Consider the following 16788-nt stretch of genomic DNA (forward strand, 5'->3'; position numbering starts at 1 on the left):
ACAACCCAAAATGCAGCCAAAATAAGAGGTTTATTTGAGCATGCTGATCAGTGTGTCAGAAAAGGCCAAGTGCTGGTTTAGTTGGAAACCTGTTACAGTTGCTGTAAGGCCAGTTGAACCCTTTCTTCCAGTGTTCTAGGATCACTGAAGCATTTCTATTCTTACCCAGCTGTTCACCTCTATCACTGAATTTCCTCAGTTGATTCTGTATTTCCTTCCTTGGAGGCTGCTGTCCTACCTGCTGATTTTCACCAAATAAGGGCCATTAAAGCTGTAATGCTGAAATTTACCAATGAAGCACCTGGGAATGTGTGAAGTGACTGACAGTGTCTATCAAGTAGTGCTAAAGGTTTTCTGCATTTGTATGGACTTGTCCAACTTCCTTAACTGACAGCCACTGCTGCATTGATATTTCATAATGTACAGAACTATTGTTTTTGAAGTATTTTCAGAGTTCACTGTTGCAATAAAAGTTTGTTTCAGTTGTTATGTAGGAGAGAATTTATTAAAAATTGTTGTTAAAACACTTACTCAGTATTAAGTACATAAACCTAAGAACATTTTTTACTAAGCTTAATGTCTTACATATCAAGAGTGAGATAAAGAATGTGAGCAGAAGTGGGAAAATGCCATTAGGATTCTATGGCATATCTGTACCTTAGCACCTGTAAATTAAAATAGCACATAAGATGTAGAAGATCTAATTATATGCTGTAGGCAGTGGGTTGTTAACTAGGGCAGTGACTGTCTTAGTGTAATAACCAACAGCTCTAGAGGGGGTTTTTTGTAGTGAAAATTGTAATACCTGTGAGTACACACTTAGAATGAGTACACTAAGTTAAAGTAGCCCATTTCATAGTGTTACTCTGCATTTATTGAGGGGGAGCCCTAACAGCTGTTGTAGGATGATAGAAAATTCTTTCATTTTGGAGCTCTGCTTCCTTGACTGTTCTGCATTTTGCAGCTCTTGATTTCTGGAAGGAAAAATTCTGAAAAACGAGTTCAATGAAGTAATGCTTCTCTCCTTTAAGTAATGATGAGGGTTTGCAGCCTTAGCCCACATTCTAAGTGCAAGGAGTAGTACTGGTAAGGCACAAACTGTGTCAAAATCAGGCCAAAATTCTCACCACTTGAATGATAGAGTTCTCAAGGGGACACAAAACCAAGACAGGGCAGAATCGCTCTTGAGCAGAGTTTGAGTGGTGCAGCCTGGGAGCTCTAAACATGCACCTTCCACAGGATAAAACCTAATGGTGACAGCACTCTGCCTGTGGTGTTTGGTGGCACATCTGGTGAACTGGCTAAAGAGCTGGTTTTGTAGCTAATAGATTCCATCAGACCTTTCTGCCCTCCTGTTAGAGCAGCTGACTCTCTGCTGTGACAGGAATGAGTAAAAAGTCATCCTGGTTTAGCACACACATTGCAGAATTATTAGGTATTTTTGCTCATTATAATAGCAGTAGACAAGTGGTTAATTGCACTTTGCTGCTCTGAAGGTTTTGGCCAGAACAGTTGTCTGAGGATCATGGAAGCAATGACTGCAGTGACAGCTCTGCTGATCTGGTCTCCTGTACATTGACCTGTAATGTTCTTTTACATTCTGTTCAGAGGATGTTAACATGGAGTAAGCAGCAGTTGCTGCTGCTTCTGTTACTTATGCATTGCTGGCTTGTCCACCTTCTCCTTCCAGTAAACTGCAGGAACCTGGGATGTGGCAGAAGTTCCAGCATTCTCTCAGAAGCACACATACATACTGTAGATACAACAAAACCAGGTTTTGACATCTTTAACTTGAATTTTGCTTTGGAAGGCTGATCTTACCATTAAATCTCAAGGTGAATGTGGCTTTAGCCTTGTCCTTCATGGCCAGCTGCCCATTCCCACTCAGCTGCACCACAGCAATCCTTCTTTTTGCCCTCCATGTGCTTCACCAGATGCAGCTTTGGGTGTGCTTTGGCTTTCCTGTCCCCATACTGCACACACACAGCACTCTGTGTTTCTCCCAGGCACTTGTCTCCTGTGTGTTCCTTTTCAGGGATGAGTTCTGTCAGGAGCTCTGTGGTCAGCCTCTGCTTGCTTTGCTGTTTGTCTTGGAGGAGGTGATACTTGAAAAATCACCAGGCTCACCTGGACCTCTTTCCAGCACTGTGTGCCACAGGAGTCTTCCAGGCAGATCTCTGAAGAAGGCCAAGGGCTGCTCTCCTGACCTCCAGGGCTGTGATGCTGCTTTTTGCTGTTTTCCTCCCTCTTTGGAGGTTTGTGGTTACTGAAGCTAAATTTGCCCCCTGGCCTTCACATCCCTGAGCAGTTATTTCTTGTCCATAAGGATGAGATCCAGCAGGGACCACCTTGGCTCCTTGGTCACTTCTGAGTGTCAGGCTCCCCACAGGTGTCTGAAGAAGGCCTTGAGAGCTCCCATCTGGCAGGGCTGTCTGCAGCAGACATCCCCTGTTGGCCTGTCCTCTGTGTCCAACACAAGAGCTTCAGCTGGCTCATTGTCTGTTCCCAGGTGGAGCTCTGCATCCCAGCTGCTCTCTCACCTCCCAAGGGTGAGAGAAGAAGCTGGCAGTGTGTGATAGGTGGGAAGGGATGTCATACCACCTCCTGATGTCTGCCAGTTCTGGGGTCTGCATTATAACTCTAATGTTATCAGAGAGTGTGCGCCTTGTCTAAGGTAAGATAAATCTTCATTGCATCCTTGGCAATGTGTCACTCATCCAGATCCTAAAAGATAGAAACAAGGCAGCAGTTTGGTGGGGATTTTCTGTGTGGAGGATCTGTCAGGTGTCAGGCTGGGCTGGAGGAAGCAGTGCTGTGATCCTGGCTAACAGCAACAGCTGATATTGGTTCCATGGGGTGTGTCCTGTGCCAGCTGCCTGGAGTGAGGTCCATGCTGAGTCATTCCCCATTAGCAAACTTGCTGCCATTTCAGGGATTCTGGCCCTTGAGCTGTTACAGTCAAGTGATGATGTGCTGAAGGTCAGAATCTTCTGAATAAGTACTTGTCTGGGGTGAATGAAAATGTCTATTCTAGGAAACCCTGTTTCAATTTTTTTGTAAAATAGTTGTATTTTTCTTTCTTGATAAGTTTTTTAAAAAACCTGCATAATTGTCATAGAGGGGCTGTGCTTTTGGACCTGTTAGTTGAATTAAAAATTCTAACCCTTTCTGCTAGCAAGGATTTCAGACTTTGCCCAAAAGTCAAGTCACTCAAGTGTATGTGTGAAACTGAGTTTATTTTCTGGCTGATAGATAGAAGTAGCTGCAGCTGACTGCAAAGACTTTAACAACATCATTCCTTTTGGCAGAGTAAATGTACTGTGGTGGAGCAGGAGAAAAACAAGTTTGTTATCTAGTTTCTGCCCTCCTGATGACTTCTGCAGGATTATCATCTCTCACTGTCACCCCAGAGTGGCCAGCCAATCAATTTTATTGCAATGATTTAGTAAAATGAAGAAATTGGCAAACACTTCTATTAATCTAACCCTGAATTATCTCTATTCCCTCACATTTCTATGGTTCTGTCTTAGAGGTTCCCATTAAACTTCTCTGCCACTTTCAGATAATTCCCTTCAATCCCTAGTGAACAGGTGAAGTGCAGCAGAAGTTACAAATTCCCTTCTGTTGGGCTGCAGTAATTTTAGTAGAGCTCTAACACATCCAGAATTAATCTTGGAGGTTTGATCATTGTATTGTGACCTTCATCAGGCAGAACATTGCCTCGGTGTCTTTCCTGGAACACTTGGTACAAATAAACAGAAAAGGAGTGCAGTTGCTCTAGCAACAGGGATGCTGGGATAATTAACTCCTGTCTTCCTGACAAGCTGTGAGTTGTGCACTGTACTGAATCTGGAAGTGGGCTGTGGCAGCACCAGCTTTTGTGTGTTTGTAATACTGGAAACACTTCCCAAGATCCTGAGAAGAGTGGGGAAGGCAGTGAGAGCAGATCTTGGTGGTTGTGTGGGAAATGGGGAGGGGTGGAATCTCTGTGTGCATTAAGGCTGGCAGTTCACTGGGGACAGTGTCTCCCAAACACAAGAGCAGTCCAGGAATGCAGGGAGATTGATTGGGAAGACTCTCTTGTCTTCACAGGGATCTTTGGCTGCATCCTGGTGCATTGTAAAGCAGGAAGAAGCAGGTGTGGGCTACAAGGGAACAATCCCTAACCACTGGCCAGGGCTGTAGGGGTGTTGTTGGGAAAGCAGATCTGTTCTCAGGAAGGGTTCAGGGATGAGAGCAGCAGCACTGGGAGTTCCAGAGCCATGCAGTCCCTCCAGCCAGGTGTGCTGCATCCCAGGATGCTGGGGAAGCTGACTGACACCTTTTCCAGGCTGTTCTCTCACCTTTGAAAGTCACAGAGAGCACAGGAAATCCACAGCAATGGGAGGCAAATGCTGCACCCATCTGTCAAAAGGATGATCCAGGAAAGCCTGGGCTGCTCAGTTCCACTGCACTCCTTGGAAAAATCATGGAGCAAGCCTTCTTGGGATGTGTTTGGGTACATGAAGGAGAAGTGGGGGACTGGAAAGAGTCAGCATCGATTTGCCAATGCTAAATCATGCCTGACAAGCCCATTTGCTTTCTGTGATAAGTTTGTGAATAGAGTTGAACATAACTAAACAGTAGTTTACTGATTGCTATGTAAAGAATAAAGTAGAAATTTACTTTTCTACCTGGTTATACATTTTCTCCTTCCTTCCTGTCTTCAGAGGGAAGTGGTTATTGAAGTTCAGTATAGATACATTAAATCTTTGGAATTAGTTAAGTATCACTAGCTTAATATATCTTCCCTCCAAAACTCATTATTGCTGGTTTAATTCTGCATAAGGTTGTGGCTATACTAGAGGTAGCTCTTGGAGTTATTCCTTTTTCAAAAGACATACAAGACAGGCAGGACATTAATTCAGTCACAGGAAAACCCTGGAATAAGGCATGAGTTTGAATATGTGTGTTTGTGTATTTCTGGCTGACAGAGTAGAACAAATTGGTTGAGGAAAAATGCATAAAGCATTCTAATAAATGCACTACTTCCAAGGTATTTTAAAAAAGGTAAAAAATGATGCAGCACTGAATTATCTCAGCCATAGCTCCACGTGCTTAGTTGATTTCTCAGTGCAGAAGTGAGCTTAGCATTGCAGAACTTGAAGCAGTTCTGTTTTAAATGTTGTCAAGTTGGACTCTTGCTTTTCCTCTGCTAGCTGTTATGGAATCTGCTTGCAGAGAATTAAATACATGGGTTTGGGAGTAATTTGGTAAACTCCTCTGTATTCTGTGGCTGGTTTCTTTAGACAACTTAGTGCAGTTGCTTACTGCTAATCTGTATTTTCTTCATGCCTGAAATGACCACTGTGCAAGTGTTATTGAAGACTTCTGAAGCTGACAAACAGCAATTAAACTTCACCTATCCCAAAAGTGAAGTGTGGGACAGGTAGCAGAGTGTTACAATGGTTTAGTGGCCACTGCCAGTTTCTGGCTATATTCTGGCATCATTCTGCTGATAATTTTCAAGTCCTTTCTCTGGACTTTCCAGCTGGGATCTTTGAGAATCCACACTGTTATCCCTCACTGTTATTCCTGGTGGAGGAAACAGGTTGTGCTGACTAATGTCTGTAACATTTATAAAAGAAATAGCTTTTGTTTCACAGGAGAAATGTGTTACAATGGTAATTAGATAATTCACACTAGCCTTGCTTGTTACAGTGAGACTGGAATACATACCAGCTCTGAGCTATGCACCACACTTTTTATCTGCCTTCAGCTTCTCTGTGAAATGTTCTTTTTTAGCCATCCATTTTTGCAAAGTTTTCTGATGCATCATGAGAAAAGGTACTCAGAATATCTTGCATTTCAGATTATCCATTGCCAGAGAGATTTGGATTTGTGTGTTCTTTGTAAAGAACTCCTGTGGTTGGTCTTTGCAGTTGTTATTACTACAAATGAGTAATTGTATTTTAAGTGTTATGTAAAACAAAGGTAGTCAGAAAGCAAGCCAGAATTACAGTTCTGGTAGGGTGGTTTTCATAGTTTGAAATCTAGAAAATACTGGTCCTGAGTGGGAGGATGGCTGGTTCTTCTTTGAAGTCAAATTTTAGATTTTTATTACAGTAACTGTTTGGGGGTAAAGGGTATGTGGGAGGCATTGCTGAACCTCCCAAAGTTGAAGATGCAGTAAGGAGTTCTGAAAGGAGAAATATTTTACTGCAAAAGTATCTTAAAAAACCCCTGACTTTTAATTGGCTTTAATAGCCATTGTTAGTCCTTGGGGATGGACAGTCCATTCTCTTCCAAAGATACCAGTGGTAGGATTTCCCTCCACATTTGCACATAAAATGCAGTGCTTCTGATTAAGTTGTTACAGTTTTGAACAAAAAGTTATATTTCCTTTTTCCTTCCACTCCCTCCCCCATTTTGCTTTAATTAAGGATGTACTTGCCATGTACATGCTCTCACATTGTCATTTTTTTCAGAAGCAGCAGGAGCAGTGGACTATTTCTGACTTGCCCATGCAACAATCAGCAGGAAAAAATAATGTAATGAAAATTAGGAGCTCTGGGAGCTAGAACTCAGAAATTCAGGAGTCAGACAGTAAATGGGCTACTAGAGTGTTTCTAGTTCTTCTCAGCTGCCCATCTAAGTTCTTACCTTATCTGTGACATTATTATGTACTGTAGTCCCAAATAGGGGACTCACTGTTGTTTTTTCCATATATTTATTTATATGTGTATGTATAATACATAAAAAATACACATTTAACAAAATGTCTTTAAAGATCATCTTGCTTCAACCTCCATAAAAACAGTTCCTGTGTTGAACAGTGGTGAAAGCTGTGACATTTGCATGACTCAGTAAACAAGACCACCTTTCCTTGATGAAATGCAGTTGGTGACCTTCAAACCTTTTGTGGATCTGGGGATACATGAGCAGCTCTGTTCCTCTGTTCTCCAAGTAGACCTGATAGTTTCTTTTTTCAGAAAGTTGGAAGGCTGGAAGACTGGTTATTTTTGGGTGACTGGGTGCAGCAGTGCTCCATGTGCATCTTTCTGCTGTGAGAGTGTGTGTTATTGCTCACTGTACATCAGCTCTTATTTCCAGGGAAGCAAGAATGTTCTCTCCCAGAACGTGAAGGCAGAGCCTTTGGCTTTCATTTTATAATTCAACTTGTTGCAGTAAGAAAGAGGGATTGATTTCTTTTATACAGTGATGTCTGTGCCTCAGCAGATCCTGGAGATGGCAGTGGTTTCTTCATTCATTCTCCTCATTCTCCACATACTCCCCTTCGTTCTCATGCCTTGGTGGCATCTGCCTGGAGGGTTCATTTCTGTCTTCTTGTGCCCTAAAATATTGTTTGGGAGTAGAGATTTTAAAACCAGCCAGAAACCTTGCTGAAGAGATTTTGTGTTAGAATACTTTTAAACTGCTCTAAGCTGATCTAGAACTGCACCCAGCTGAAGTCCACAACTTCAGTCTTGCTGGTGATGCAAGAGGTGTGGGAGCTACTTGTTTATTTTTCATAGCATGTGTGCTAATTCACATCCAAGGTTTGAATGTGTGCTAATTCACATCCAGGGTTTGAATGTGTGCTAATTCCCATCCAAGGTTTGGATAATTTGGTTCTGCCCAGAGACACAAAGGTGTCTGGGATTCCTGGGCATCTCCCATGACGAGAGATGGGAGCCACTGGGGTGGACACTGAAAGGAGAAGGCAGTGCATGCTTTCCCAGATTTTTCTCCCCAGTTTTCCACTCCATCTGTTGGTGCTGGAGGGAGAAGGAGAACCCTTGATCTGTTCCATTCAGGGCTGCAGGGGGAGGTACTCACGTCATCTCGTAGTCAGTGTCCTTGCTCTCCCGGCAGCAGCAGCAGTAGGCAATGATCCCAACCACCACAATGGCAGCCACAACTCCCCCAATGATGCCAGCATACAGAGCTATGTTCATGGATGCTGTGTGGGAAGGGAGGAGTTAGCAGGGGCAGTGATGGCAGAGGGGATCAGCACAATCACTGCACTTCAAACCCCCCCACCAAACAAATGTGGAAGCCACATCTGTTTGACTACAGCAACTGGAAACAATTCTGAACTGGGTAGTACAGGAGCAGTTAGCTACTGATAGGGAGGAGCCCCTGGATCTGAACACCTGCTCTTTTTTGTCTCAAGACATTTTAAATTCAGTGCTGACTCTGCACAGCTTTCATCACTTTTTGAACTAATCCAGTGCATTGGTGAGTGCTCTACTAGCATGTAAACCACTGGAGAGGGTCTCTCTTAAAGGTGTTCAGAAACCAGATGGTAACATTCCTCTCCTTTGATGCTTTGGCTCTGAGCTGAGATGTTCTCTCTGGTACTTCTCTTCCCCAAGGCAGCCCCATCTCTTACGTGGCACAACGCTGACTGTCATGTTGCAAAACTCCGTTCCCACACTGTTGGTTGAAGTGCAGATGTAAAAGCCAGAGGTGTCTGCTGAGATGTTCTTCAGAGTTATTTTTTGCCCTGTTGTGAAAACACAAATCAGGCCAAAAAAGATAAGAATAAAAGCAGGGAAGGAAGTGGCAACAGTGGCGCTCCAGTTCCAGCCCAGGGTGGCTGGAGTGATGAGAGGTTGTTAAAGCTGATGGATTGCTCTGTCTTGCTCAGGAGCTGCCATGCTCATCCCTAGGTTTTAGAGTGATTTGTGGGAGGATAAACAGAAGTGTGCTGTTTTGATTACAGGGAACATGGTATTTGAACATTCCTTTTAGAAAGAAAATTGTAGGTGGAGGGTAGAGAAGTGTCTGTGCTTAGAGAAAGCTTTTTTTTTTTTTTGCTGTTGTTTTGGCATTGGATTTTGAGAAATGTCAGATGCCCAAATCAGGACCTGGCTCTGAGAACTGGCTATCTTGATAAATTAACTTGTTCAACAAGAGAAAGCTCTTCGGTCCTGTGTCTCTTAGGATTTCAGATATGAGTTATTTAGCAGTGGGGGGAAATGTTTTCTAGTCTGGGAGAAGCCACATAGGCTGTGTAGATAAACAAGAAGAGCTCTAGTGACAGGGTTGCAGTGATGCTGATGCTTTCTGTCCAGCCTCACACAGCTCAGAACCACGGGCTGGAGCTCAGCTCTGTCTGCTCAGGCAGTCAGTTTGTTTGTTACATCTCCAGCTGATATGGGATGTGTAGTCCATGCTTTTGGTTTGTGAGAGAGGTCCAGATCCCTGCTCTGAAAGCAAAAGACCGAATACTTCTTAATGACTTTCCTGTTTCCCTGGGATCTCACGTTTTTACATTTAGGATTTGCTGGCACCTAGTGCCAGATAGTAGAAGAGCATGCAAGCTGAGAAATGACAGGTCATATGCTTGCCTGATTGATTTTTTATTTTTATTTTTTTTTTAGTCTCTACATACTTCTTGTGTTTACTTGTCTCCCTCCTGGCGGTGGTTTTTTTTTTTTTTTGGGGGGTTTTTTTTTTGGCTCTGTTGGGTTTTTTTTTTGGGGGGGGGGTATGCGTGATGTTTGTAGCTCTTAAAGTCTCAGTCTAGAAGTGGAATTTAAATGCTCCTAATAAATCAAAAGTGATTGAGTGAGTGAAATGGGGGAAATGTGGGTCAGGTGCTGTGAGCTCTGAAGTTTCTCCTGAGGGGGTTCTGCACGCTTTGCAGCAGTGGGGCTTGTTTAGCACAGAAGCCATTGCTTGTGGTGACAGCAGGGCACCCAGCCAGCCTGGAGCACCTGGGGACAGTCACACAGGGCTTGGCCACGGGTGCTCCGATGAGAGCACAAATGAGGTGGGAATGGGCCAGCAGAGATTGCTGTTCCAGGGAAGAACAGGGCGGCAGCAGAAGCTGTGACAATCTGCTGTGCTCGGGGCTGTGTGTGATGCGCTGGCACCACTTAGTGGCCACTGAAATGAATGAAGTTCCTGCCCCTGGTGATACATATTTCATGCAAGAATGGGCTCTGAGTGTGGAATATCCTGTGGAGTCTCATCATCTTTAGTGTACTTCCCTTAAACCAGGAAGGGTAGGTACAAACAATTAGTCTTCCTGAAGCTGGACAGGCCAGAAAAAGCAAAGTTGTTTAATGAAATAAATCTGAGTGCTCTGTCACTGTTACACTTGAAAGAGTATTAAACCCTCCTTCCTGTATAAATAGTTCTGTCAAAGTTTGTTGTGGAAATTCAGCTCCTTTTTCCTTCCAGATTCTGACTTAAAATGAAAGCAAATACAGTGTTAGGGCCTGTGTGTCAGTCCTAAAGAACCAGAAGCCTTTTTCATGCTCAAAGTGCAGTGGTGTAACTTTCTCATACCCCCTTCCTCTAAGTGAGGGGTCGTCTCTGGAAGAAAGCTTCCAGAGCCAGCTTGTGTTTCCTTCAGTTTAGAAAGAGATCTGCTCATGGTCAAGTAAGCTGGGATGTAAAGACACTTAGAAAACTCAATGTTGTTCCTCATGTTATGCCTTACTCCCAGCAACTGAGAAATAATTATTTCTGACTGCTTCCAGAGCCATCCATCTTTCTCCCTAGGGGAGAGATGAAGCTAAAGCCTTTCTGACCATTCTTATTTCAGGTGAGAGTCCTTTCTGCTAAGTTACTCCTGAGCTTGTCTTGTATCAAAAGGACAACTTTTCAAACTCCTGTTCAGAGAACATCCTAGAAGAAGCCTGAAGAGTGTTTTTGTATTTGCATTTTAGAATCTTCCCAGCCCTCATCTGCAGAGACCTCAATGCTTTGATGTGTTTCAGTTTCTCATACCTTCTGTGTGTGCTAGCGGACGGGGCTCATTTTGCACATTGAAGCTTTTCCAGGTGTATTTGGGCGCTGGGGAGCCCTCCTGAGAAGCACAGGTCAGGTTGATTGTCTGTCCATATTCTGGTGTCCCCACAATCTTGCATTCGGGCTTGGATGGTGCAACTGAAGGAAGGAAAAAGGAATTGTATTAATCAGAAGCAGTTTCTTGTTTCAGCCCATTTGCATCTCTGTTTTTTATTCTTGCAAGAAGAGGCTGGTCTTGCACCTGCCACCTTCTTCTTAAAAGAACTTAAAGTGAATTTGGATCTTATTTGTTTCTCCCTTTTTGGGAGAAACAAGGAAAGCCAAGAAGGAATTGCAAGATGCCTTTTGGGATCTGCCTGATAGTGTTAGGTGACCCATCCTTTGATAAGTGGAGTATGACAGGCCATAGGGGGAATGAGGAAAGCCCTGTAATGATGCTTGGGTTATGAGGAGAGTGAGCTGTACCCACAGCCAGTGTGTACAGTGTCTGAGGGAGCTGCCTGCTCTACGCATCCCAGCGTCCTTCCGCAGGGAGTAGGAAAAGACCAAAGGTGGAATTGGCTGTGATATTTTTTGCTATTGGAAGATCTGTTTAGGCCGATGTGGACGTCAGAGGAAGGGCGGGTGTGTGTGACAGGGCTGTGGCACTCCCGTGTCCCCGCACCCAGGACGAAGAGGTCCACGAGCGCGCTCTGGCGCGGCGGGTCGGCCCGGAGGCGGACGCTGCAGACGTAGGTGCCGTTGTCCTCCATGGTGACGGCGCCCATGGTGACGCTGATGTCCCCGCCGTCCACGTCGCCGTTGAACTCGAGGCGGTCGTCGTAGCCCTCCCCGAACTGCAGCAGCCCGTCGAAGTAGCGCGTCACGGCGTCAACCTGGCACACGGGTGGGGCACAGCGTCAGTCCCTGCTTCTGCTGTGGCATCTGCCATCTAACTTGATCCATCAGCCCACTCCTAAGGAGCAGCTTGGAAAAGAGAACCTTAAACTGCAGCAGTTTGGGAGAAAGCCAAGAAAAACCTAGAAATTCATCTCTGTTTCCATCTGGAATCCCCTTCTCACACCTTATCTGATTTCTTTTGCTGCGGCTTATTCACCTTTCCTCACCATGAGGAGAGGACAGCCCAAGACTCGTCTGAGACCTGTGTCAGTCAGATTGCCCTATGGGTGCACAAACTGCCAGCAAGGATCTCCAGAGAGGAAACCTTTGGCAGTTCTTGCAAGGAGATCTCCGAAAGCTGCTCCCCCTCTCACTAATTCCCAAGCATCAAGAAGAACTTTAAAAGTTTTTTAATTTTCCAATACTTCAAATGGATGTAGGAGACCTCAAGAATCTTTCCATGTACTGTTATCATCAACTTAAAACTTTTTGTATAGTATCAAAGATATGGGTACTACATATACATTTTATATATATATATTTATTTAGAAATTGTGCGTTTCACATATTTTAATAGATGTAAATCCCACAGTACATACAGTGCTGTATCCTCAGTGAACAGCTGTAAGACCAGTAGGGATGGGAGCTTTCCTGGTGTTGTGCAATAGATTTGAGATAAATTGCATCCAGTCTAAGCATTTCTGTTTGCACAGTTCTGGGATTAAAAAAAAAAATCTGGAAGAAGTCTTTTTCTTCCAGCATCCATTCCCACTAAGATTCCCTCTCCTGCCCCTTCTTGGTTGCCCTCTCATCTGTTTCCTTATGCAGCTCAGTTTACCTTGCTATCGATTTTCTTCCAGACAACCAGGTCTCCTCTGTCAATGGCTGAGTTTGTTCTAAAATTACAGCGCAGGGTAGCATCTCTTCCTCTTGCCACTTGGATTTGCCTCTCAGGTGCTTCCACAGTGAGGGCATGAGCAGACACGAGAACTAGGAAGAGAATAAATGCTGCACTCAGCAAAAATAACAACATCTGGATTCCATGGTAGTGTCTTTGGCTTCCTTAGATGCCACAATAACCCCTAATTCCCTGTCATCCAGGACATTCCCCACTGAGCAAGAGGTGATGTGTGCTGCAGCTGATTGGCTCTGGGGAGCTGCTGCACAGGATGGCTTAGAGCTAAACTCTGCTCTCTGTTCCTTGCTTCCCTCTTCTTCACGTGCTCCTGTATTGCCATGGAGTTTAGAAAGATGCTGTACTTTTTTCTCTGAGCCCTCCTTCAGCGTGACTGACACCCTTTGACAGCTCAGAATGTACAGAGGGAGACAGATAAACAGATACTACAAGTGCATCAGCAGTCTTAAGGATTCAGGCTAAACTAACAAACTGATATTGTCAAATTTCAAGGATCAGGAAAACTGTCAAATAACTTGCCTCGATCCAAATCCATAGAAAAGTGACATTTTGTGCTAGGGAATCAAAACCTGTTCATGTTTTTCATCCCTGAAAATAGAAAAACCTAGAGAAGCAAAGAGTGGTTGAAAGAAACAAGGGAAGAAAAGCTCTTAGTTTTTTCTAAAAATGAGTAAGGTAGTAGTCACCTTTGTTCAAAAACTTGAGCTCCTGCCTCTGGAGCACAGGAATAGCTGAGAGCTGAATAAAACAGAAATCCCTCTGTGCCCTGGGGAAGCACGCAGGGCACAGGGCAGGTGGTTTTTTACACTGAATTCCCTCTGACTTGCGCTTAATTCATCATGTCTGATCGTTGCCTGGTGGGCAGGTCTTTGTTATTCTCAGAATTGAGCTGGACATTTATGTCTGCCCTGCCATAGCTGACCTTCATGCCTGCAGGAGTCCATGGTTAAAAACACCTGCTTTCTCCTCACAGTTTGTGTGGGTTCTGTGTTTGGGTTTGTTGCTTTGAGGTTTTGGTTTTGTTTCTTTTTTAATGGCACTGTCATTTGTGGAAGATATTTGGGAAAACTGTAAATGGCAAGGAAGGAAGTGCTGCTCAGAGGTGCTCCCATGGGAAAGAGGAATGTGGTGCAGTAAGGAGGAAAGAGGAGGAAGGCTTCCACCCATGCTGGGGATGCTGCATGTGGTGATGAAGGTTTGCTTCTGAAAGCTGAATCACTGTTCCCTGGAGAAGATTGATCTGAAAAGTTGCCACCTAGCAAACTTTGGGTCCTCATTCTGCCATATCTTTGTCCAGGTTAGATCTATAAGGAAGTGTAATGTATAAGGGAGAGAGCAAAGCATTTCTAGATTGCACCCTGATTGCAAACTGGTTGTGAATAGCCACTTTTTTAGACAGGAAGAGCACACAGCCCCCTGCTCTGGGTCAGTAAGTGAATGCTGTTGGCAAGCTGAGCACTGCCACATCCTTGACTAGCAGTGAACAAGAGTCCTTAGCAAATAACAGTGTGGGGACCCAGAAGGTTGTGTGGTCACTGCACTAAGAACCTGGGGTGACAGTTCAGGTAATTACACAGGTGCCGTGGGCACAGGGATTTGCTTTTAGCCTAAATTCCATCTTTGCTGCATACTCCCAACAGCTGAGTTGTTCTATGGGCTCCTACAGAACAATGAACAACTCAATGACTGAAATGTTCTTTGGGCTCTCACAGCTCAGAGCAAGGCGGTTTTCACCTCTTTCTCTGTGATGTGGCAGGAGTGGCTTCTGTTCTCTTGGGGATTATTTCATTTACAATGCTGATAGTCATGAGAAGGAAAGCGGGGCAAAGTATTGCTAGCATGCTTTTATTGCAGCCACTCCCAGATCTTTCCCTGCCCTGTAGCACCCAGGGCAAGGCCCATGTTTGCACAGCCCCTGGGCTCTTTCTGACTGCTGTTTTCATGTGCCCTCCCTATGAGAGACACCTGGGGAAGCTTTCTCCTTGCTTGTTGTGACTGGATAGAGATGCTTTCCTGCATTTAAGTGAAAAGCACCACTGTCTGTACTAGGAAATGGAGCAAAACCCATTTCCTGATCTTTTTGTCACTCAGAAACTGGTTCCACTGGGCTGGGGTTCACTGACAGGTCATAAATGCAGCCCTGAGGCAAAGAAACCACCCAACCCTCAGACTTCTTTTCCTTCTTCCAATTGGATGAGTCAAATCCTACAATAAATGAGATCTTTCTTTTATTCTTTTATTTATTATGTTTGGTGCAGATTTGGGGAGCAGCTGAACCCAACACTGCATGTGAGGCACAGCCTATAACACATTTATTCATCTGTTGCTGTCACCCTCATGTCCCACTGCTTCTGGTGCTCTTCATTTGTCACCCACGTCTCTCTGTACATCCCAGAAGGAGCTTCCCTCTCTCAGGGAAGCAACAGTTTCATCCTGGGATGTCACTGACTCAGTGACATCCTTCCCATTTCTCACCACATTTCACTTCACAGTCAGTACATTTAAGAGTTGTGGTTTATTCTTCAAAGGTTGGGGATTTTTGTCTGAGCAGAAACAGAACCTATTCAAAATATGGCTGAAGGCAAGGGAAGTAAATTCTGAAAGAACTCCAAAAAAGGAGAAGACAAATAGCTTACATACTACTAGAGAGACAATGTCACCTAGATTTAAGCCTTAGAGTTACTTTTTTGCATGTTATCACTTTGTGTGTTTATAGCATTTTAAAAAATGTGAGAGACGTTTTGTATGTTTATAACTTGTTAAAAAATAAGAATGGTTTTCTCCCCCTCTGCTTAGAGATTTGTACTTGTACAAAGGAAGAAGAAAACGAAAGTGACATTTCTGCTTTCACATTCCTTACTGAATAATTGTTAACAGACTGAAGGGCAATTAATACAATTACAGGAATATTTTGTTTGCTGAAATAAATTGAGATTCTGATCAAGCAAAAAAAGGAGCATAATTTGCATAGCATGAAAGGTGAGAATGTTGAAAGAGTGAATATCAATGGCTTTTCAGTAGTTACATAATGATCATCAAACCATGACCTAAGTGACATTTGTTGCATGTGGAGCCCATCCACTTTTTCTGATTACTTTAAACTGTGAATTTCCTTTTTGTGGGTCTTACTGTTGAAGTGAGGTTTTCAGGATTTTTAGTTCAAAAACCCCAAGCAATTCCCATGTGCGTAGCTTGGTCTGAAGCTTGGAATGAGGTGTAGGAACATTGATATAAGAATATGAGACAGATAAAAGTCAGTGGAGCTGAGACTTCCAGAGGAGGAGATTCCTTCTTCAGAGATAAATATTGTATTAACAGAAACCAAGAAAATTGTTTATGAAAAATACTTTCAGCTTCATGAAGAACAGCATTTTTTCCTATTCCTAACAGTCTTGGGAGATGTGTGTGGATGTTCAGCACAGAGATGGTACACACACTTGTCTGGCCATAAGCACAAAGGAACCTTCACTAAACAAAAGAGAGACATACAAAGTGCACTGGAGTCCTTGTACTTTGCAGTGCTGGTTCCTGCCACCCAACCCTTGAGGACATAACCAAATTAGTACTCACTTGCACTGAAAATGAGGAGCCCAAGTCCTTTCGTCGCCGTCCCCCTCATCCCTCCTGTGTTTCACCTCAAGGTGCTCTTCCTTGTAATCTCCAGGAGGCTGGGTAGGTGATTGGCTTTCCCTGAAGGGCTGCTTTGCAGTGGCAATGCAGGTTCACTTCCTCAGTCTCTTAAAAGTGCTTCTGCCCCAGCCTGCCCCTCCCCTCCCAGCCCGAATGACAAGGCACATCACCAGTAGGCTTTGACATCACCTGCTGCTCTCTGTAAACTTGGGAGCTCCTTGGCCACTTGTGAACTTTCTCCCACAGTTAAACAGCCTTTCCCCGTTTCTCCCAACACGCAGGTGCACGGAGCAAGGGAAGGGTGTGGTGGGGCTGGGGGTGGAGTGTGCAGTGCAGCTGAAATCATGCATGTTGATGGCAGGCACCTAGGGGAGGATAAACCTCATTTTTCTTAAGGAACAGAGTTGAAAAGGTATTAAAGTGTTTCACAATGCAGGCAGCAGCCCACATCCAGGCTTTAAGGACCTGAGGGCCTAACTCCATTTACTCTAAATACTCATACAAATACATACTCTATGGCAGTTGGATGACTAATGGGTTATGTAAATATAAGTGATGTAAATATAAGTTATGTAAATATAACCTCAGCCAGGTTCTTACTCTCTGATGCTCACTGT

The 16788-nt window shown here is 44.0% G+C and overlaps 1 protein-coding gene across 1 annotated transcript; it reads right to left on the reverse strand.

The window, feature by feature from the left end:
- Window positions 1–6695: 6695 nt before the first annotated feature.
- Window positions 6696–16162, reverse strand: GPA33 (glycoprotein A33). The gene is made up of 7 exons (XM_063150541.1): window positions 16112–16162; window positions 12464–12615; window positions 11411–11621; window positions 10726–10884; window positions 8375–8488; window positions 7819–7942; window positions 6696–7333 (listed from the first exon to the last, which is right to left on the reverse strand). Exons 1-7 carry the CDS (start codon window positions 16158–16160, stop codon window positions 7243–7245), a joined length of 900 nt encoding a protein of 299 aa, XP_063006611.1. The 5' UTR covers window positions 16161–16162; the 3' UTR covers window positions 6696–7242.
- Window positions 16163–16788: the final 626 nt, after the last annotated feature.

Source organism: Melospiza melodia, chromosome 2 (assembly GCF_035770615.1).
Source record: "Melospiza melodia melodia isolate bMelMel2 chromosome 2, bMelMel2.pri, whole genome shotgun sequence".
NCBI classification, from domain to species: Eukaryota; Metazoa; Chordata; class Aves; order Passeriformes; family Passerellidae; genus Melospiza; species Melospiza melodia.

Bases quoted from the DNA above. Each gene is read 5' to 3' on its own strand.
- GPA33 (XM_063150541.1), bottom strand. From the start codon at position 16,160: ATGAGGGGGACGGCGACGAAAGGACTTGGGCTCCTCATTTTCAGTGCA. The intron at 10,885-11,410 runs GTGCGGGGACAC...TCCTTCCTTCAG, and splicing joins CGTGGACCTCTTCGTCCTGG to TTGCACCATCCAAGCCCGAA. The intron at 7,943-8,374 runs GTAAGAGATGGG...CTTCCCACACAG, and splicing joins GACAGTCAGCGTTGTGCCAC to CATCCATGAACATAGCTCTG.